General features: G+C 40.5%; 3 protein-coding genes and 3 non-coding genes across 6 annotated transcripts; 3 read left to right on the top strand and 3 right to left on the bottom strand.

Moving 5' to 3' along the window:
• Nucleotides 1–1,099: 1,099 nt before the first annotated feature.
• On the top strand, nt 1,100–1,182 carry Trnal-uaa (transfer RNA leucine (anticodon UAA)). Its single transcript has one exon. It is a non-coding gene; the product is annotated as a tRNA-Leu (tRNA).
• A 1,899-nt stretch (nt 1,183–3,081) lies between these two features.
• On the top strand, nt 3,082–3,164 carry Trnal-uaa (transfer RNA leucine (anticodon UAA)). The gene has a single exon. It is a non-coding gene; the product is annotated as a tRNA-Leu (tRNA).
• A 5,403-nt stretch (nt 3,165–8,567) lies between these two features.
• Trnal-uaa (transfer RNA leucine (anticodon UAA)) lies at nt 8,568–8,650 on the bottom strand. The gene has a single exon. It is a non-coding gene; the product is annotated as a tRNA-Leu (tRNA).
• Nucleotides 8,651–10,746: 2,096 nt separating this feature from the next.
• Nucleotides 10,747–18,111, top strand: LOC131892899 (calponin-3-like). The gene is made up of 5 exons (XM_059242765.1): nt 10,747–11,044; nt 15,466–15,611; nt 15,716–15,920; nt 17,339–17,525; nt 17,634–18,111. Exons 1-5 carry the CDS (start codon nt 10,994–10,996, stop codon nt 17,669–17,671), a joined length of 627 nt encoding a protein of 208 aa, XP_059098748.1. The 5' UTR covers nt 10,747–10,993; the 3' UTR covers nt 17,672–18,111.
• On the bottom strand, nt 18,041–19,142 carry LOC131892900 (oxidized purine nucleoside triphosphate hydrolase-like). The gene is made up of 3 exons (XM_059242766.1): nt 18,774–19,142; nt 18,569–18,699; nt 18,041–18,361 (listed from the first exon to the last, which is right to left on the bottom strand). Exons 1-3 carry the CDS (start codon nt 18,989–18,991, stop codon nt 18,165–18,167), a joined length of 546 nt encoding a protein of 181 aa, XP_059098749.1. The 5' UTR covers nt 18,992–19,142; the 3' UTR covers nt 18,041–18,164.
• On the bottom strand, nt 18,952–20,454 carry LOC131892898 (tRNA (adenine(58)-N(1))-methyltransferase non-catalytic subunit TRM6-like; the record flags this gene model as incomplete). The annotated part of the gene is given in 1 exon segment (XM_059242764.1): nt 18,952–20,454. A coding segment is annotated over 1 exon segment (1,301 nt), but the record flags the coding sequence as incomplete, so codon positions are not given.
• Nucleotides 20,455–23,158: the final 2,704 nt, after the last annotated feature.

The following is a 23,158-nucleotide window of genomic DNA, read 5'->3' as shown; positions in this document are numbered from 1 at the left end:
AAAGTAGATTATAATGAGAGAGATTTAATTTTGACGGGTTGGAGCTTGACTGCTCCTTAGATCAAATTTGCATCCCCATCCGTTCTCAACGATCTGATTTCTGAATTAAAAAGTATGCGATAGTTTAACAAAGTGTCAGTCGTGCGTTATGTCTGTTGTTCTATATCAGTATACTGACCGCTCAGATACTTGATAATCTGCCACTCTTCTGGCCGCAAAGATTGTACAAATCCTCAATTTCCCAGGTTATACTAGATCAGTCTGGCTCGAGTGGTCTAAGGCGCCAGATTTAGGCTCTGGTTCTAATTGGGAGCGTGGGTTGAACCCCACACTGACATGACAATGAATTTTGAACGGGTTTGGGTTTGAAACTCTCCTTGATCAAAATTGCATCCATGTCTCAAATCGATCTGATGAAAAGAAGGAAGATTATAAAAAAGCCTGGTAGGTTGCTTTCTTGAAACTTTTGACCTTAATAATTGATAATTGCATCTTCTGGCCGCAAAATTGCAAACATAATTTCAATCAGTTAATAATGAGACAAGTTGGCCGAGTTGTCTAAGGCGCAAGATTTAAGCTCTGGTTCCCTAATGGAAGCTTGGTTTGAACCCCACATTGACATGTCAATTAATTTTGAACGGGTTTGGGTTTGAAACTCTCCTTGATCAAAATTGCATCATGTCTAATCGATCTGATGAAAGAGGAGATTATAAAAAGCCTGGTAGGTTTTTTTCTTGAATGATGACTTTAATATTGATAGTATTTGCATCTTCTGGCTGCAAAATTGCAAACATTTTCAAATCCATGTAATGCATGAGCAAGTTGGCCGAGTGGTCTAAGGCGCCAGATTTAAGCTCTGTTCCTAATGGAAGCGTGGGTTCGAACCCCACACTTGACATGTCAATTAATTTTGAACGGGTTTGGGTTTGAAACTCTCCTTGATCAAAATTGCATCCATGTCTCAATCGATCTGATGAAAAGAGGAAGATTATAAAAAAGCCTGGTAGTGGTCTTTCTTGAAACTTTTGACTTTAATATTGATAATTTGCATCTTCTGGCGCAAATTTGTCAAACAATTTCAATCCAGTGTAATGCATGAGTCAAGTTGGCCGAGTGGTCTAAGGCGCCAGATTTAAGCTCTGGTTCCTAATGGAAGCGTGGGTTTGAACCCCACACTTGACATGTCAATTAATTTTGAACGGGTTTGGGTTTGAAACTCTCCTTGATCAAAATTGCATCCATGTCTCAATCAATCTGATGAAAAGAAGGAAGATTATAAAAAAGCCTGGTAGGTTGCTTTTCTTGAAACTTTTGACACTTAATATTGATAATTTGCATCTTCTGGCCGCAAAATTGCAATACAATTTCCATCCAAAATAGAATGAGACAAGTTGGCCGAGTTGAAAGAGGAAATTATAAAGAAAGCGTGGAAGGTTGCTTTTCTTGAAACTTTTGCCCTTAATATTGTTAATTTGCATCTTCTGGCAAAATTTGTCAACAATTACATATCCAGTGTAATTACATGAGTAAGTTGGCCGAGTGTCTAAGGCGCCAGATTTAAGCTCTGGTTCCCTAGTGGAAGCGTGGGTTCGAACCCCACACTTGACATGACAATTAATTTTGAACGGGTTTGGGTTGAAACTCTCCTTGATCAAAATTGCATCCATGTCTCAATCGATCTGATGAAAAGAGGAAGATTAAAAAAAAGCCTGGTAGGTTGCTTTTCTTGAAACTTTTGACCTTAATATTGAATAATTGCATCTTCTGGCGCAAAATTGCAAATAATTTCCATCCAAGAAAAAATGAGACAAGTTGGCAATGCAATCTGATGAAAGAAAAAGATTATAAAAAAGCCTGGTATGGGTTGCTGTTTCTTGAAACTTTTGACCTTAATATTGTTAATTTGCACTTTCTGGCCGCAAATTGTCAAACATTTCAATCCAGTGTAATGCTGAGTAAGTTGGCCGAGTGGTCTAAGGCGCCAGATTTAAGCTCTGGTTCCCAATGAAGCTGGGTTCGAACCCCACACTTGACATGACAATGAATTTAAACGGGTTTGGGTTTGAAACTCTCCTTGATAAAAATTGCATCCATGTCTCAATCGATCTGATGAAAGAGGAAGATTATAAAAAAGCCTGGTAGGTTGTTTTCTTGAAACGATGACTTTAATATTTGATAATTTGCATCTTCTGGCCGCAAAATTGCAACATAATTCATCCACGAATAGTATGACACCAGTTGGCTGAGTGGTCTAAGCCACCAGAGTTAGACTCTGGTTCACTAAGGGAGCGTGGGTTTGAACTCCACACTTGACATGACAATGAATTTTTGAACGGGTTTGGGTTGAAACTCTCCTTGATCAAAATTGCATCCATGTCTCAATCGATCTGATGAAAAGAGGAAGATTATAAAAAAGCCTGGTAGGTTGTTTTTCTTGAAACTTTTGACCTTAATATTGATAATTTGCATCTTCTGGCCGCAAAATTGCAACATAATTTCCATCAGAAATATATGAGAAAAGTTGGCCGAGTTTGTTCAAAGGCGCAAGATTTAAGCTCTGGTTCCCTAATGGAAGCGTGGGTTCGAACCCCCACACTTGACATGACAATGAATTTTGAACGGGTTTGGATTTGAAACTCTCCTTGATCAAAATTGCATCCATGTCTCAATCAATCTGATGAAAAGAGAAAGATTATAAAAAGCCTGGTAGTTGCTTTTCTTGAAATTTTGACCTTAATATTGTAAATTGGCATCTTCTGGAGGCAAATTTATAAAACAATTTCAATTCGTGTAATGCATAGTCAAGTTGGCCGAGTGGTCTAAGGCGCCAGATTTAAGCTCTGGTTCCCTAATGGAGTGTGGTTCGAACCCACACTTGACATGACAATGAAATTTTGAACGGGTTTTGGGTTTGAAACTCTCCTTGATCAAAATTGCATCCATGTCTCAATCGATCTGATGAAAAGAGGAAGATATAAAAAAGCCTGGTAGGTTGTTTCTTGAAACTTTTGACATTAATATTGTTAATTGCATCTTCTGGCCGCAAATTTGTCAAACAATTCAATTCAGTGTAATGCATGAGTCAAGTTGGCTGAGTGGTCTAAGGCGCCAGATTTAAGCTCTGGTTCCTAATGGGAGTGTTGGTTCGAACCCCACACTTGACAATGACAATAAATTTTGAACGGGTTTGGGTTTGAAACTCTCCTTGATCAAAATTGCATCCATGTCTCAATCGATCTGATGAAGGAGGAAATATAAAAAAGCCTGGTAGGTTGTTTTTCTGAACTTTTGACCTTAATATTGTAATTTGCATCTTGTGGCCGCAAAAATGCATGGAAATTATGTTGCAATTTATCAATATTAAGGTCAAATTTCAAGAAACCAACCTACAGGCTTTTTTATACTCTTTCCTCTTTATCAGATCGATTGAAACATGGATGCAATTTTGATCAAGGAGAGTTTCAAACCCAAACCCGTTCAAAATTCATTGACATCATCAATGTGGGGTTCGAGCCACGCTCCCATTAGGGAACCAGAGCTAATTCTGGCGCCTTAGACCATCTAGCACTTGTCTCATACTCTTCTGGGTGGAAATTATGTTGCAATTTTGCGGCCAGACGATGCAAATTATAATATTAAGTCATCAGTTTCAAGAAAAGCAACCTACAGGCTTTTTTTAATTTTCTCTCTCATCAGCTCCATTTGGACATTTGAGCCTTAATTCTGGCGCCCTGGACCACTCATCCCACTTGTCTCATACTTTCGTGGATGGAAATTATGTTGCAATTTAGCGGCCAGAAGATGCAAATTATCAAAATTAAAGTCATCAGTTTCAAGAACAACCAACCCCCCAGGCTTTTTTAATAAACTTCCTCTTTTCATCAGATCATGGACGCAATTTTGATCAAGGAGAGTTTCAAACCCAAACCCGTTCAAAATTCATTGGCATGTCAAGTGTGGGTTTCGACCACCACGCTGCCAGAAGGAACCAGAGCAACCTACCAGGCTTTTTCATCATCTTCTCTTTCATCAGATTGATTGAGACATGGATGCAATTTTGATCAAGGAGAGTTTCAAACCCAAACCCGTTCAAAATTAATTGTCATGTCAAGTGTGGGGTCCAAACCCACCCTCCCATTAAGGAACCATAGTTTAAATCTACGCCTTAGATCACCTGGCAACTTGACTCATGCATTGCATCGGATTGAAATTGTTTGACAAATTTGCGGCCAGAAGATGCAATTTAACAAATGTTAAGGTCAAAAGTTTCCAAGAAAAGCAACCTACCAGGCTTTTTCATAATCTTCCTCTTTTCATCAGCTGGATTGAGACATGGATGCAATTCTTGATCAAGGAGAGTTTCAACCCAAACCCGTTCAAAATTCATTGTCATGTCAAGTGTGGGGTTCAAACCCACGCTCCAGAAGGAACCAGAGCTTGAAATTACCGCCTTAGACCACTCAACCAACTTGTCTCATACTCTTCATAGATGGAAATTAGGTACTATTATGCAGCCAGAAGATGCAAATTATCAATATTCAAGTCATCAGTTTCAAGAAAACAACCTACCAGGCTTTTTTTATAATCTTCCTCTTTTCATCAGCTCCATTGGGACATGGATGCAATTGTGATCATGGAGGAGTTTCAAAGCCAAACCCGTTCAAAATTAATTGTCAATCAAGTGTGGGGTTCAACCCACGCTTCCATAAGGGAACCAGAGCTGAAATCTGGCGCCTTAGACCATTGGCCAACTTGACTCATGCACTGTACCGGCTTGAAATTGTTTGACAACTTTGCGGCCAGAAGATGCAAATTAACAATATTAAGGTCAAAAGTTTCAAGAAAAATGCCTGGTAGGTTGCTTTTCTTGAAACTTTTGACCTTGATATTGAATATTTGCATCTTCTGGCCGCAAATTTGAAAACAATTATTAGCCATTGTGATGCACGAGTCAAGTTCTGAGTGGTCTAAGGCGCCAAATTTACGCTCTGGTTCCCTAATGGGAGCGTAGGTTCGAACCCCACACTTGACATTACAATTAATTTTTAACGTGTGTAGGTTTTGACCGTTTCATGATCAAAATTGATTCCATGTCAATCGATCTGATGAAAAGAGAAAGATTATAAAAAAGCCTGGTAGGTTGTTTTCTTGAAACTGATGACTTTAATATTGATAAATTTGCATCTTCTGGCCGGAAAATTGCAACATAATTTCCATCCATGAAGAGTATGAGACAAGTTGGCTGTGTGGTCTAAGGCGCCAGATTTAAGCAGTGGTTCCTAATGGGAGCGTGAGTTCGAACTCCACACTTGACATGTCAATGAATTTTGAACGGGTTGGGTTTGAAACATAGAAAACCCATACTAGAATGCTTAAGCTCAACAGGAGCTGTACAGCATGAGCATGTTTTCAGGTGAGCTGACGCTGGTGGAGAAAGGACACAGATATTTCGTGAAGTCTCGCTTCAGGAAATTTGAATTATCCTGATGAAACGTTTTATTCCTCTTTAATCTTAATTTCTTTTGAAACTTACAAATATACAGGTAGAAAGAGCGGTAGAATTATAAAAACCATGTTTTGGGGGCATAATACACGTAAAAAAGATTCGGACATTAGCAGAGTAAATCACGTACTTTATTGATTGCCTGGTTTAGCAACGCATCTCGAAAATCTTGAAAGTGTAACAAATGTATCAGAAATTGCAATGCAATGGTGAGGCACTCGAAATTTGTTCCAATATCCCAAAATGTGCTTGAGTGTGGGCACACTGGTTGCGCCTTTACGTAGTAAAAGTAATTCCGGGGTCTGTGGAGGTCCGACTGAACCCAGACTTGTTTCTTGGGTTTCAGTTAAGTGTTCCACCCATGGATGAAAACTTTAACTTGAGCCTCTTTAACCTTTTCAAGATTTCGTTCTTAAAAATGTGGTCGGACAACTTACTCAAACCCGTTTTATGAAGCTTGCTAGACGAGAGTAGTTGCTTGAGAAGGAGTTGTATTAGGGGTTTCTACTCTGAATTTGGACGAGCCGTCAACAATTCAAATTTGTACCATAGTTGTCCTAAGTAGCTTCACTACGAATGAAAATTTTGCCCACCAGCGACAGCTAGGACGAAAACATGCGATTGCAGAGCCCTTGATCGATCTATATATGAAGTTATCTATGGTTTGAAACTCTCCTTCATCAAAATTGCATCCATGTCTCACTCGCTCTGATTAAAAGAGAAAGATTTAAAAAAGAAGCATGGTAGATTGCTTTTCTTAACACAGTTGATTTTAATATTGATAATTTGAATCTTCTGGCCGCAAATTTGTAAAAACAATTTCTAGCTATTGAATGCATGAGTCAAAGTGGCAAACTGGTCTAAGGCGCCAGATTTGAGCTCTGGTTCCCTAATGGGAGTGTGGGTTCGAACCCCACACTTGACATTACAATTAATTTTGAACGTGTGTAGGTTTTGACCTTTTCATGATCAAAATTGGATCCATGTCTCAATCAATCTGATTAAAAGAGAAAGATTTAAAAAAGAAGCATGGTAGATTGCTTTTCTTAACACAGTTGATTTTAATATTGATAATTTGAATCTTCTGACCGCAAATTTGCAAAACAATTTCTAGCTATTGAATGCATGAGTCAAAGTGGCAAAGTGGTCTAAGGCGCCAGATTTGAGCTCTGGTTCTCTAATGGGAAGCGTGGGTTTGAACCCCACACTTGACATGGATATCAATTTTGTGTGTGTGTAGGGGTCACTTGGAAAACTCAAGGAACTAAACAGAGATTGATCAGTGATGATTTATAGCTTGATCTTGATATTTCAATGTTTTTGGCTTTTATAAGATACCCTATCATTTCTGCATTTATTTGTTTCATCAAGTTTGATACGTTTGACTGCTTTAGCTTTTGTATACAAGCCCACTAGATTTTCGGGGTCTCGGACTACGTGTCCTTGCTGAAGCAATGCAAACAGACAACAGTGCCATTGACAAAGTAATTGAAGCTCCAAAATGCTATCCATTTCACCACAAGACTCAAGAATACGAAATAGCACAGGTACTTGTCCACTAGATTAAGAATGGCCGTCCATTTCAGAAGAGTTTGTTAATCGTTCCTTGTTTCAGGGAGCTGCTATCGTCGTCATTGGGACGCAAAAAGATGCGCAGATGAGTGTAAAGGTTAAATCAAGGGCAAAATGTTGCTTAAAAATTATACTGTCTGCATATTTGTATAACCACATCAGCTGAAAACGACTCAGGTTGTTTTTATTGATGTTGGTGATTGAGAATATATTCCATGCATCGTTTAAAAGTAAGCTAGTTTTCGCCAACCTGAAGACCTTCTCAGGGATAAAAAGTATTTATCCATATCAACCAAATTACTAAAAAAGTCGAAAATTTTGAGTCGTAGAGGAACTAGTTTATTTCGTCTGGACGGTGACCTACCCTTCCTTAACACAGTAGACCTAAAGCCGTTCGTTGACAGCATGATATACCTAATATAGTTCCACGACAACTCGACCCACCGACAACTCGACCCACTGGACAACTTGACCACACTGGGCAACTCAATCATTTGATCTTTCAAATTGATTTTGGCATGCAAATCAAATATTGACTCATCAAGCTTTAGTTTTATTCCATAATCATGTTTTTTTGGTCAAAATGTTGTGTTTAGCTATTGTACCGGGTCGAGTTGTCCGCTGGTTCGAGTCGTCCTGGGTCGATTTTCCACTGGGTCGAGTTGTCCGGTCACCACCTAATATTGAATCAGGGTCAGGAGTGTAGCCATTACTCCAATTTTTACATATTTTATGAATCATTCTTTGTCAGAGGGAAGGGTAACCACACAGCCAAAACATGCCCATATAGTCCGCCAAAATCAAGTGTTTCAAGAAAAGCAATCCAAACCTGATTTTTTATCTTTTTTATTTGATTGAATGACACATGGATGCATTTTTGATCATGAAGAGTTCAAAACCTACACATGTGCAAAGCTGATGTTCATGTCAAGTGTGGGGTTCGAACCCACGCTCCCACATGGGACCCAGAGCTTAAATCTGGAGCTAGAGACCACTCGGCCAACATGATTCATACCAAACATTGGATTGAAATTTATTTTCAAATTTTCGGATCAAAAACGCAAATTATCAATTTGAAAGTCAACTGTTTCAGGGAAAGCAATTTACCACGTGTTTTTTTATTCTTCTCTTTAGATCAGACCGATTGAGACATAGATGCAATTTGATCATGAAGAGTTCAAAACTACACATGTGCAAAGTTGATGTTCATGTCAAGTGTGGGGTTCGAACCCACGCTCCCACTTGGGACCCAGAGCTTAAATCTGGCGCTAGAGACCCTCGGCCAACATGATTCATACCAAACATTGATTGAAATTTATTTTCAAATTTTCGGATCAAAAACGCAATTATCAATTTGATAGTCAACTGTTCAGGGAAAGCAATTTACCACGTGTTTTTTTTATTCTTCTCTTTAGATCAGACCGATTGAGACATAGATGCAATTTTGATCATGAAGAGTTCAAAACCTACACATGTGCAAAGTTGATGTTCATGTCAAGTGTGGGGTTCGAACCCACGCTCCCACTTGGGACCCAGAGCTTAAATCTGGCGCAGAGACCACTCGGCCAACTTGACTCTCGCGAAACTGTGGATTGAAACTAATTTTCAAATTTTCGGATAAGAAACGCAAATTATCAATATCAAAGTCACCTGTTTCAAGAAGAACAATCTACCACTGGTTTTTTATGTTTTTCATTGGTTCGAATAAGACATGGATATGTTTTTTATAATAACGAGTTTATTTTGATCACCAAAATTAGAGAGCTAGTGTGATGAGGTTGAAAATTAATAGTTCTTGAATTTATATTTTTGAAACCTCTTACAAAGTTCAAACTCAAATTTATTAACGATCAGATGAGTTACTTCGGCAGATTGATAATGTTCACCATGAGTGATATTTCTCAAGAACCTCATGATCATCGAAAAGTCTGAGTTCATTTCTCGAAATTAGGCTGTATCTGACCTCTAATCGCTGCAGTTTAGTCATTGGTATTGCTGTTTGAAGTTGTCAAACTCCCTGTTTCTGAAGTCTGAACATTTAGAGTTCTTGTTACTGGATCTGAACGAGGTTCTGAATCCTGATTTTGTACCGAGTGGATTCTCGACCGACCACTTGATGCCTCGTACGCTCGACCTGAGTGCAAAGAAAGAGCCTTCAATTTAGTGGACCGACACGGACACATTTGTGAGTCACTTCTTTCTTGTCTCCTTGGGAGGATCTGCTCAACCTACTATAAGTACGTGCTCAACGGTATTGGTGGATGCGGAAGCGTGATCGGCCTTCTAAAATTCTCTCTGACTAGCGATATCACATCCAAAATTTTATGTGCGAGCGTATTTGGACACGAACCACTTTCGACGGTACAGACATCAGGAGGTGAATTGATTCATTGAAAATGGCTGTTTTACGTTCCTACTTGATAAGCTTGAATTGAGTAGCTATTCAGGTTGAATATCATCTGAAATGTATACATTACAATTTGCTTGTAGAGAAGAAAAATTCGAAAGACAGTAATGTGACCAGTATCAAGCTTTCCTCAGTTTTTGCATTATGCAGTTATATAGATAAAATATTTCTTCTTCCAAGGTAACTTTTTTCAATCAATCAATTGGCCTAATCCCTCAATTTGCAATCCGTCAATTTTGTCTGAAATTAAAAGGCAAAACATAACTCACAATATTTTTATTGGCTTGTGAATCTCGAATTTGGCATTTGTCATTACTTATTGTGGACTGACTTTTTCAACGCAAGGTTGTGCAGAGGCTTCCTTAAACATTTGTTGCTCTAACAAGTGTTTGTGATGACTTGATTTGGAACAATTGTTGTTGGAGTACCCTTACACCATATAATGTGAATAATATCTCCATATGATTGAAGTTGTCTGTATGTGCTTCATTGTAAGGTTGACAAGGTTTCAAGCATGCATCACTTTCCAGCAATCATAATACAGAAAGTAGTGGTAAACAAAAAATATTGATCATTTGTCTTTTTTCCACAATAAGTTTTAAAACCTGTAGATCTGAACTTCCTGAACAATTTATCATGCCGATATTAATTTCCATGTTTTACAGACATAGATTTTTCTACCAATGTGTCAAGGTGTTCAGCTACAAAATGGTACTATACGCAAGACAAATTTGACTCCAAGAAATGCCTCCCAGTTTCATATGTTTTTAAGCAATTGTCTGCTTATATTTCTGATAGTCAGATTTGCAGAATCACGTCTATATCAGTATGGTTTTCTGTCTGTGGGTGTGTTTTACGTCTATAAAACATCATTAAGCCAGGTTAGGGAGGGCAATAAACCAATGATCTCTCCCAAGCAAAGAAAGTGTTCCTTCCACTACACCATGTATCCTTGCTAAAAGGTTTACTTCTAGCATTGGGGTTTGAACCCATCTCACGTGGGGCGAACATGTTTGCCGTGTTTGGACTGGCTTTTAAACTCCGCAATTAAGCAGGCTCATTATTTGCCTTAAAGTTTCTCTGAGTCAGTGAATCTGCTAAGTGTCAAAAGAACACCAGTACCATGCAACCACAGTTTGGGGCTTCTATCATTTTTTTCAATATTCCCTAGTCCATGCTTTGATGAGTGGTGCCTATTTCCCAATCTTAACGAGCGAGAGAGGAGAGGTCGGGAGAGGGAGACTAGGAGATCGAGGGGGATCGACAGTGACGCCGCGTTCGGTGCTTGGTGGATGGAAGAAGCTTTGAATCCAGCAGCTCAATCCGGTGGTAACAACTCGTTTGTCAGTCGAGAAGTGCCCATCGTACCTACACAGGTGCCCTCACATACTACACCTCCTCAAAGCACCATTTTCTGAGTACGTGCCATTTTGTGGCGAGTTTGAATCGTTTTAATTGATCCCCAATCACCCCTCCACCACAAATATCATCAACATCCACTTCAAGAAACGATGGCGAACTCAGGACCTTCATATGGACTTAGCAGAGAATGTGCTTTGAAGGTAAGAAAAGACTTGTTATCTTGTACCCATTAAGCACACAAGCGAAATAAACGGCGAGTGTATATGAATGATTGTGAAGCTTGATTACCAGCACTAATCCTGCACTTGCAACTTTGCATCCATGAGTAAATCCTGGGTCTAAGTTGTGTGTATCATGAATTCAAATGGGGAATGGCTTAGCCGAAAATTGCCATGAGGAAAAACCCCGCAATAAATCAAGTTCTTTGAGACTTGATTGCTTTGGTGATTCATCGAAATGTGTCTTTTCATTGAGAAATATGATATTAGGCATGACCTTGTCTGACACACACGTTCCTATGATTCTTTCTCGGCGGATGTCACGAGTTGGTATTTTTGCTATCTGAATTTAAGTGTCACACAAAGGGACCCAATGATTTGGCCAGACAATCCATTGTCCTCATTGACTTTGGTGACAAAATCGAACCCAGTACGTAGCAAAGTAATGATCCGATCTCGGGAGTACTTCCAACGTTTACAGGTTAGATCAATGGCTTCCGAGGTTCAGTGATGAAAAAAGCCGAAGTCCTTGGGATTTTGAAGATTGCAAGGGCCGGGAATGAATCGCCCAAAATAGTCGAACATGTGCGTGAGGAGCTCCATGTAATAATTATGTTGTTGAGAATTTGTAGTTAGACAAGGGAGGAAGTAAGAAGCAGACCTGGATTAATGTAGCAAGTAACAGGTTCAACAACACTATGGAGTCAAGTGGTTAACAATGATAAAGCACTTGATGGCGAAGAATATGGATTGGTCATTCTTGTGTTGTGGGGATTTTCGTTGAGCCAACCATTTCATTTTACTTTGCTTCAAGCACGGTAATGATTTTTAATAAAACAATACTTTGAAACGCGTCTAGGTGATTGATATGATTTCATCATTCAAGTTATCTGTATTTGGTAATCCTTCTTCATATCAAAATTTACGCTTCGTTATAGAATAGAAGTGGAGAAAAAACCACCTGCAATTCGGCAAAAAAGTTGATGACATCAATTAATTTGTTTTCCTAATTGATTTTGTTTTATGCGCACCTAGCATATCGCCCTGGCTAATTCACTCTTCGATTTAGACAAGTAGCCTTTGTGCAAAACCTAAATATGTGGGGGTTCAATATTTCAACCTTGATTGTTTGGGCGAACGAAACAGTCAACCTGCATTACTTTTAAGTTCTTAAAACCTTAAGTTTCAAGTCAATACCTGAGCTATTAATCGTTAATTTATCGGGCACGTCTGGTTTAAACTGTTAATTTACCTATTATTTTCTTTAACAAGACCATATGTTTATGATAATTTAAGTGGCACGTGCGTTTTGCAATTCGGAGACCAAGTGAAACAGCTTTTTGGTTAGCTTTGACAAAAACATTTGATTATATATGACTCGTTGCTACACCCAAAATAAGACATTGCCAAGAATAGGGCCAAAAATGTGAAAAACTGAAAAGATAGTTTGGGGGAAAATTTAGCTCCTGAAGTGCCCCTCAAGTGCGACGAACCCCCCACAAACATTAAATATAAATATTTGTATGCAATAAAAAGCTCTGTGCTTATTAAGTTCGATTGGGGCGAGGGTTTGTTCATCTTGATACGTTAAATGAATCCCTCCTTAGCTATGGCAGGATCATTCAAAAGTGCTTTAAACGAAAGGAGGACATCTGTTACGATAAAAAGGCGGCTCCTCTGAGAACACAATCAGCTGATGACTCACTGTGACTACCGTGATGCCGCCTCAAGAACCTGTGTGGGGGTCAACATGGGAAGATGGTAAGCATCCCTTTGTTCGTGGGTCGAGTCGGACCTATCTCGGCTTGATACCGCAACTCCTTGTTAAAAAAAATATCCCTTTTGAAAGGGGTTGCCAAAAACTGGATTGAGGGGATGGAATGGACGCCCCGTTAGATTTGGCAGGTTGGTGGGGTTCGTTCAAATCCAAGCCCGACCGTTAATGTGTCCTGAACTTGTTCACATGGGTCAACAACAGGATTAAACCAGCTAGCTTCGATTTGCCCATGTAGGAGTATCGCCTTGCTCGCCCTTGGTCGTTAAATGAGACATGCCTCGGCATGCATCTTCCTCACTCAAGTTGCAAGGTCAGGTACAAAGAGCGAACATAAATCGGAATTTCCGGACAGAACGTATTCTCAGACAGACAGGATGTACGGTACAGCAGACAAAGAGCGAACATAAATCGGAATTTCCGGACAGAACGTATTCTCAGACAGACAGATTGTCGTTTGAGAATAGCTGGTTCAATCCCAGAGCGATCTCATCAGCACTAAGAGCCATTATGTAGATAACTTGGGCATAAAATTGACGCTCTTTACCAAAAATATTCAACTAGCTTCCATTCACTGGGCTCAACCTTGAACGTTCATTTCAAAGAGGGGTTCTTCAAGGTAGCATTATGGGTTCAGGCTGTCCAGACTAGAATCTGACTCACCCTTGTTTAACCATTTCTCCCTTTAATTCTTGGATTGAGTCGATTTGCATTTATTTGCCCGTGAATAAAACATCGCGGTTGTGACACTTCAAGTTTGTTCTTGGATTATTCTAAGCTCAACTTGAGAACAAAGCCTTGTTGCAGTCTCCATTGTTCAGGGCTGATTGTTGACACAGCTTGAGCCCCGAGATCTTGTTCGTCTCCAATGTGTTGCTTGCAAATTAGGATCAATTTACTTGCCATCTATCCGTGAAATAATTGATCGGTTTAGAGAGGAAGCAAATGAGATGCTTCAAACAACTGATCACAATAATGAGCAAATGGTAAATACGAGAACATTTCTGAGAATCTCTCATGACTAACTAGAAATCTCTAGAACTTGAGAATCGAGGATTCAGACCAAAAAGAACCACCATATGGTTTAAAGATGCCATCCATCCATCCATCCATTTTGGAGATCACATCACTGCCCCAAATAAGGATTCTAGTCGACCAAACTTGTGGAACTGCACTCAAAGCTAGAAAACGGAGGTCAAAATATACACCCTAGTTTTCATCACATTGGGAGTAACGTCTACTTTTTCTTAATTTCATTTGTACTTTATGTATAGTCGTACTGAAGTTGTAACCTCGTTTCAGTTATAATCGTAAGTATTTCGCGCAATACCTTCCATCGACTTGAACTCGTGCTTGACACAAGAAATTTCGAATCGTTCAGCTTTGGCACAACATAAGAAAAATCCCAATTGATGGCAAAATGTGACTCAAGACGATTTGTTGCATTCAAAATGCTCCAATTGCAATAAATGCAATTTGAAGAGCGTTGCAACGTAAGACCTCTTAAGAACGTTCATTGTCCAAAAAATTGGTCTCGGCATTGAGGGATTAGGAGATGCATTTAAACTTTCGAAACGGGACAAATTTTGGCATTAAGACCTAAGTAAGGTCATGCTGCAAATGACAAGTGTGAAAGAAAATTGATGCGGTTGAATTTGGTAGAACCATGAGTATAACTCATAATAAACAAAAGTCATGAGCATACGTTCGTTCATGGTTCGAACCTTTCTCCCCTGTCGTTCTTTCTCAACCCCCATATGATAAGTATTATACGGGCTAAGGCTAGTGATTTGAGCGGTTGAATCATCGTGCCTGAGCTTCAAACGAGTATTTCTAAACAGGGCATCACGTTGTTACCAATATTTTTCAGGTAATTATTTCATTCACATACATCTCACAACAAAGTAAAAGGATAGATTTGCAACTTTGGTGCCTTTATATGTAAGGATGAATTTTGGGGCAAGACAAGTTCAAGCTACCTTTAAAAAACGCGTTGAGCTCTACATAGTATTTCATTAATGTCAAGGAATTACAAACGAATAGTGGCCGATAATCAAAGTAAGAATAGCTACATAAAGTAAACAAAAAGCTAAGAAAACCTTAAACTACAACCCCCGTTTCAAAACATGAGCTTGCACATGGAAAAGGGACAATAATTGAACTAACAAAAAACATGCAAATCCACCCCCATTTAAGGAAAAATGTCCCTTCTCCAAAAGATGATCTGAACTAGATTGTAACTGAATGATTTAGTTTCAAGGGCTTGCCACAATGGAAATAACTGGCGCTTTTTCCATCACTAAGACGTTTTCAATTATCAAGTGATTCGAATTCTCTTTTGGCCGAGATTTTAGTTTCTGTGTCATTAATGAAGAATATTATAGATTGGCCTTTTCCCTCCTACATTTTTTACCGTGTTTTTCCTCTGATTGCACCTAATCTCAAAATGCTTCGACCAGGCAAGACTTCTTTTGCCTGAAGCTGTCGGTGTCGGTTAAGGGGTTTTGCGGACCAATACTATTTTTAGTGATCCAAGATCAATATTTTGAATATCAATTGAAAAAGACCTTACGATCCATATTCTATTGGCACAATTTTATAAATATGGTTTCTCTTTCATTCTCATTAGGCTCAGGCCAAGTATGATGTTTTCCGAGCTCAACAATGCGTGAGCTGGATTGAGGCTGTCCTGGACACTTCTCTGGACTTGGAGGCTGGGGCCGAGGATCAGGCTGCCTTTGCAGATGCTCTCAAGGATGGATCTCTACTTTGTCAGTAAGTAACCAGCTGTCATTCATTCCCTGATATCACTACCTCACTACCTGTATTCAACGAACCCCAAGTCAATCTACATTCTTTTTTGATTTTGTTCTCTTCAGGTTGATCAATGCCCTTCATCCTGGAGCGGTGAAGAAGATCAACACCATGAAAGCTCCTTTCAAGCAGCGTGAGAACATCGAGATGTACTTGAAGGGCTGTGAGGCATACGGTCTCAAGACGCAAGACCTCTTCCAAGTCAATGACCTCTATGAGCATAAGAATGTCTATATGGTTGTGGACAACATATTCGCTCTCGGCGGCTTGGTAAGTTCAATTGACTAAAGAATGTTTTTAATTAAATCATAACTAGGAGTGCGGTCAATATCTCTTATCAAAATTTAAGATGCCATTGGAGTATGTCTTAGTTAGATAAACTTGAGCGTAGTGCACCATCGAATTTGATCATAAGCTTTGATCATGAGCGTCTTGCGATACTCGTATTCGTTTTCATTGTCTTTCAATATAGTTACATTGCTGCATCAGAATGGTTATTAACGCTTGATAAGTAATAGCTATCGTCCATTATCTGTCTTAGATAGGAGATGATTTACCACAACATGTATGAAGTATTTAAAACAAGGGACAAGCCATTGCTGATAAGCTTCTTTCTGTTCATATAGGGTGTTGCGAATAGGGTGTTGCGAAAGTAATGGACCACCTCTAGTTATTAGATGTCCTAACTTATCTAAAATGCATGGATGAAACACACAATAAATCAAAAGATTATTGCTGTTATATAAACTATTGAACCATTAGGTATTAACTTGATACGCTTTAAAATTAACATTTTTTGGATTATCCCTCAAATTAAAGAAGATTGGTCAAAACATGTCTTCAATATCCTTTGGTTAAAACCATGTCTAAGGGGATTGACCCGCAGGATGCGGCTCCTGCTCATCACTCTTTGGAGGCCCAAACATGTTGCGAATTTAGGAGATTAGTATTAAGTCTGGGCAAGCTTCAGCAGTTTTCCCGCTTTAAATTCATTTGGCAGTCATAAATCAGACGGTTCAAAAGTTTGCCTATTGCTACAAATTTCAAACCTCTTAAAAAGTACCTAGAAATAACATGCCCCAAGCTGCTATTGCATAAAAGCGAGAAATTCTATCATTGAAGGCAAGTCTTGCGGCCCAAATAAGCTCCTGGGGCACTTTTGCCCAAAGTAAGGTTGCTTTTTGGGAGATTGTTGAAGTCCTGCTGATATTGCAATTTATCTTCACGTGGTAAATAATCATCATTACTTTTTATCATTCGATACCACCCTTGTATTTTCAAAAGCCTTATCATTACAATACGCTTGAAAAAGGCAAGAACGTTGAATGATTCATTCTTGGTTCGATAATACACTAATTTAGTCAACAGAATGTGGTACAATGCACCATAAGAACAGTCGTTAGGTCAAAAGGTTTTGGATTAATATTTTTGGATCTTGGCTTAATCTTGACGCGCAGATGTTACAAAAGATTAAGTTACAATGCCATAGTACCCACGTGTTTCTAGCTATACTGCGAAATATTTTCTTTAGATTACTATATGCTAAAAAAAAAGCAAAAATGAAGGTTATCTGGCCGCAATCAACATCTTTATATCTTATCTTATACAATTTATTGATATGCCACATAATTAAGAACCTAATTAGACTCATCAATTTTCGTTAATTATTGTGTCTTTTTTATAACCAGGCCCAGAAAAACGGGTTCAGCGGGCCGGCCTTGGGCGTGAAATTCGCTTCAGCCAACAAGCGCGACTTTGACGAGGAGACCCTGAAGAAAGGCCAGAGCGTGATCGGACTCCAGTACGGCACCAACAAATTGGCCTCGCAAGCGGGCATGACCGCCTACGGCACAGGACGTCAAATCCGACCCGATGGTAATCCAGCCTAATCCAGACAACCCAGCGGCAGTTCTGACTGACTAAATCAAATACGTTTGCTTTTCCTTTTGCCTTCTGAATTAACCGCCGGAAATCTCGTTCTAGAATTCGCCAAACTTCACGGACAGAACCAGAGGTCTTAAGAGTAAAAGTCGATCGAAACCTTGGGAATAAGGGGATTTCGGACCCCGTTGTCGAAGATGCTCTCACAGTATTGAAGTGAAATTTGATGAAGACCCTCCCTCCCTCCCCATGGCCAGCCACGCCTCCCCAAATTGCTCGTAGCCCACGCTCAGGGTCTGGTTGAAATGTCGTCCGACCAGTGATTTATAATGGTTCATTTTCCTTTTCCGTTCTTTTTTCCCAAAACTTTCCTTTCCCGGCTCTGTGTTTCTAATAGACTATTTTGATCAGCCAGCTCTCTCTTACTTTTATATAATTATGATAATATTTCGCTTTACCATTTTTTTTTTCAATCCAGCAATGTTTTCCTTACATGCATTACAAATATATCATCATGGTGCTTTCTATTTTGAATTCGAGAAATGCAAATACAAAAATACGAAAATTTTGTCGAAGAAAACTTCCCCCAGTGTCGTCATTTTTAGCATAAAAACCGAGATGTATACAGTCGTTTTAGGAGAAATCTTCCACCACTCGTAAGTCAGTCTTCAGAATGGTCTCATGGCCTTCAAAGAGGAAGTAAGCCTTGATTTTTTGACCGGCCAAGACTTTCGGATACCAAAGCTCATCATCGACCCACATCTGATCAAATGGGAGATTGTCAATTTGGAACCATTTGGGTCGCATTTCCTCCGTTTCCACCACTTCACCTAAGAGTACAAATATAAAATACAAAGGTCGAAGAGACTGCATACATGTAGGCATTCGTAAATCCTCACTTCGACTACTTTTGTTGGTGTTTTTTGATTCAAGAACAATATTAATGAACAATAAAGTTTTTTAACGATTTTGTAACGACTGCATGGAGCTAACATGACAGATCGACTTTGTGACCTTTGTCCAAAAACTAGCCTTACCTGAAAACACCTTGGTTAAGAACACGTGCACTTCAAGTAGAACTGGATCGTCTTTGAATTCAAACACAATTTCACCAACCTTGTCCATGTCCTCAGGTTGGGCCACGACTCCCGATTCCTCTAGCAACTCCCTAAAACAAAAACGAAAAACGAGCTGTTATAGCTGAACTATTTGGATCTTGACATTTGCAAAATATTCACGTACCTAATCGCTCCCTCTAAGATGGTTTCGCCTTGCTCGACTTTGCCCCCGAATCCATTGGTTTTTCCTTGTCCGAATCCGCGTTTCTTGTACCCCAAAAGGAGCTCTTGGTCCCTTTGAACTAGCACCAAGGTCAGAACCTTCTTGGAGGGTCTGGGGGAGTCTCCGTTCATGACCAACGCTAGAATGGAATACAGATGCGACCTCATTCTTGGCTCCATGGTTGATCCAATCGAGTTCAGCCAAACAGCGACATCTAGGCTTCCAAATTACTTGACAAATATCCATGGCAGTGCCCATACGCGGTTTATTACAGTTATTTTTCGGTAACATCAAGTAATCAGTGTTTCATGATAGAGATCACAGAACGAGTGTAATTAGACTTAACGGGACCGTTTGAACCGTTTATTCTTGCGTCCCTTATCTTGGCCCGCCTCATCCGGAATGGGCTGGGCGGCCTGAAACTCGGGTCCCTCCGTGTTATCAACCACGATCCCCGTGAGCAGATACCCGCCCCCGCCGGACATCATGACATGAGGATGGGTGCGATTGGGTAGGACTTGATAATTCCGCAGCCACGTCTCGCTTAAAGTGACCATGATAGCCCGACCCGTGTCCTTGACGGCGATATAAGTGTCTAGCAACGGCTCCTTATACGGGCAAAACACGGCGAAAGGGCGAGACGGCGCCAAGTACTTCATCAAGTGGAGTAGAAGATTCTGGGGGTGTTGCTTGGTGCACAAAATCAAGCCGTCCATGGTGCAATCGCGCATGAGTTGGTAGGATTGAACGCTGCTTTCGCGGAAGGATTGACGAGGTGGGGCGGGGCCGGAGGGGGGTGGGGCCGTATGCATGCGCGTGATGTCCTCGCCTTGTTCTAAAGAGCGCAGATGGAACATGTTCAAGGTATGGATTTGAGCCAAGGCGGAGGCGGAGAAGTTCATGTTGGTCAAGGCGTTGGTTTGTGGGCAACCCGTTTGATAAACATGGACCAAACGACCAGCCGAACCCAATCGTTCTAAGGCACTGGCCACCACCAAGCCTTGTGTGCCGGACTCTAGGATGATGTAGCGCCCGCCCGATCGGACATTGGCCATATTGAGTAACTGAGCCAAGGAATCCACGCGCAAATTCAAGATGTTCATGGGATCTTTGGCGTATTGAAGGTCCATGAGGAGCCGAATGGAGGGTCGCCGAATCTGAATGAAGTCGTGATATTTCTTGGCCTTTTTCTTGAGGAATTTCGCCTGCGAGAAGGCCGTCTTTTGACCGAAACTGTCGCTGTTTTCGATCAATTTGGCCATGACTTGATGGCCGCTTTGACCGCTGTCCCGCATGGCTTCGATCTCAACCTTGGACAGTTTTTGCGAGGCATTGATATCCTCGAGCGAGCGGTTGTCTTTGGGGTCTTTGGAGTCGGTGGAGTCCGTAGGCGTTTCCGGGCCTTCCAGGAAGAGCGCTTCCAAATCGGGCACGGAGTCCGTGGGACGCAGAGCCCACGTGCGTTTGCGCTTCTCTGTGTGCGGAACCATCTCGAACCAGGTGTCGAAAGGTCGGCCTTGGAGGGCGCTCAGATCCACTTGATCCTGGCCTAATTTGACCAAGGCCGATTGAGGCTTGAAGGTCAAGGTGCGGGCATAACCCGCCTTCTGCAGGATGACCACCTGGCCGGCTTCAATGGTCAACGACATCGTCCCCAAGTAAGACACACCTCTGCTTGGACCTGGGTTCGTTCACCAAGTACTCTCACTCCCTCTCACTCCCTCTCTAAAACAAAAGCGTCGGATTGTTGTTTACTTGGGCTCGGAAAAACGCACGTGGAAACAGGGTGACTGGAAAGACCCACCTGCGGCGAGTCGTTTTCCGTCACCTCTTGAGCAGCCGTGGTTATTACGTTAGTTTACGAGGCGTTACGCTTTTGGTCCCTGGGCAATAATTTGGGCTATTCTGGGAGCTGAAGCTGAATTGAAGATCGCCCACAGTTAGACCGAGACCCCTGAACTCATGGGGCATTTTCAACTAACTCATGGAAGAGTTAAACAGGGCCTAGTCTTGGTTCCTGCAGCCTGCAAAGGCTGGGGTTCTGATGCCAAGCCCACTTTGATCGAGGCTGGCCAGATCTTACGGGAAAAAGGTCGATCTGATCTTTAAGATAACATTTGATTCGGTTATTTGTTTCCATGTGTCCCACCTCTTGTATATGTTATTATTTTTCCAGGACAACTCCACCAAGACAACTCAACACGGTACACAAATCGAGCAAAACATTTTGGTCCACACATGGTTCATATTCATAGAACAAAATTCAAGTTCTGTGGTAAACCACGGATAATCTGAAAGACATTAACCCATTCACTACTTTCATTTTCTTCAAGGCAAGTTCTTTTTACTTTAATCAAGGCCTGTCAAGAGGAAGTTCATGTTTTAGAAATCAAATTAGATTCCGCAAATGTTGTCTTTTAGTGCTAACATCTTTGCCAGGAAATTACATATTATTCAAGTTGAAGTTTTGAAAGAAGTAAGATTTAGCCGATATATTGAGTTTGGCTATTACTTTGCGTCAAGTCGTCTGTCGTGCTGGATCAAGTTGTCCGGTGGGTCGAGTTGTCCGGTGGGTCGAGTTGTCCTCTAGGGCGAGTTGTCCTCTAGGGCGAGTTGTCCTCTAGGGCGAGTTGTCCTCTAGGGCGAGTTGTCCGCTGACCATTTTTTGTCACGAATCTGAGTACGCAAAGTATAAACGGAATCAATCATCTCTATTTTGTGTGAACCTTGGGCACCTCATGCCTTACCCTCGAATACGTCATACTTCAGTGACAAGTAGTTCCTCAAACTTTGGGCAATCTTTTTCCAATTGAGAACCAACATTCATCAGCTGTCAATAAATCCAGCTTTATTATACCCGAGGTCACTGCTTACTCAGAAATCTTGAAAACATTGTTGTTCTAATATATAAATATTAGTCATTCTGAATTGAATTAACAAACATTTGGAAGGTTCCATAGATATCACAATACATGTCTCAATATCAGGTCACAAAAGGAGGTGGCAAATCTGAACTAGTTTCATTTTTACTTTTTTAAATCTGCCAAATACAGGGTGGAAAGAAATTAAGGGCTGATCTTTGTCGCTTCTGTAAATCCTTCCCCCTAACTCAAAGAATGATTTGATCAGATTGAATCTCCAGTTTTCATTAAAAGGGATTATTGAAAAACCTAACAGCATACCACGAATGATCCAATTTTACTCCAAAGGAGCTTGGTAACCTTTGGATGTTTGACCACCTAAAGATTGAGTCTTCAAATCCAGATTTCGGCCATCGGCCCGGTCTGTTCTAAAAGGATTGATGGCATTTACATGAGGGTCTCCACTTTCAAATGGTTTGAGGAAGAACACTGAAATGCTCACCAACGTTCCTTTGTCTTTGCCGGCCTTCAGGATGCCCTTAGCCTTGGTTCTGACCTTCAGACTGCGCTCACTCGAATTTTCAGACATGGTTTTGACGGCACTCTATCAGAGGATTACCCATCACAGGATCGTTAAACCATTTGTAATATGTCACTAGATACTTACCAGTTCCTCTTAATGAATGCTTGTGGTTTAATGTAAAAAAAAAACCTTTGAGCAGGGAGAAATGTTGTAAAAAACAGCCATGGAGGCCCTTAATTTCTTCTACACCCTGTACGTCGTTAAATTTCGAGAAAGCATCAACGCTGATTGAGCTTGGGCTAAAAGTATAATTGAGTAAAAAATGAAGATAATAGACTTTTTTTTTTCTTGCAAATTGTGATCTTAGGACACGTTTTCAATTGATACAGATGTCGTGGTAAGCAACAGATTCTCTTCTGGAGCCCTTCTGTTTTTGCTCCTGAGGGCGCTTTTGCTCACAAAATAATTTTGGGTTGGATCAAACCCATGACGGCAGATGTAGAGCTCTCTTTTTACCCAGTCAAAAAAGGAGTTGAGTCTGATATGCAAATTTGTTGGTAGACCAAATATCGTATCAAGTTTAAGTGGCAGTGAATGACAAAACATAAACTTTCATTTTGATTATACCGGGAAATATGTTTTTTGCAGCAATTGGCATGGTTCGTGAAAACCCAAACCAAAAAAAAAATTGATAAAAGATGTAAGAGGATGTAATCCTTCATCTGATTATCCTGCACAGAAGTAAATAAAAAAGTCCCAAACACTCCACTTTGGGTCCTATCCTTTTCAACATCTTCATTGCTTCGCTCCAGACGCTTGGTAGTAGTTGTCACGATCACCCCCAATCTATTAGTGTACCTAATACCTTCGAATGATCTAAGTTTCGATTATAATTACCAGAGAGAAATAAGTCGCGTGTACGCTTATGATAATGGCTCTCCCGAATGCCTAACCGGAAACGG

The sequence above is a fragment of the Tigriopus californicus genome, chromosome 2, assembly GCF_007210705.1.
Source record: "Tigriopus californicus strain San Diego chromosome 2, Tcal_SD_v2.1, whole genome shotgun sequence".
Taxonomy (NCBI): Eukaryota; Metazoa; Arthropoda; class Copepoda; order Harpacticoida; family Harpacticidae; genus Tigriopus; species Tigriopus californicus.
The sequence above is the reverse complement of the archived record's forward strand: the minus strand, read 5'-3'. Positions and strand labels throughout refer to the sequence as shown.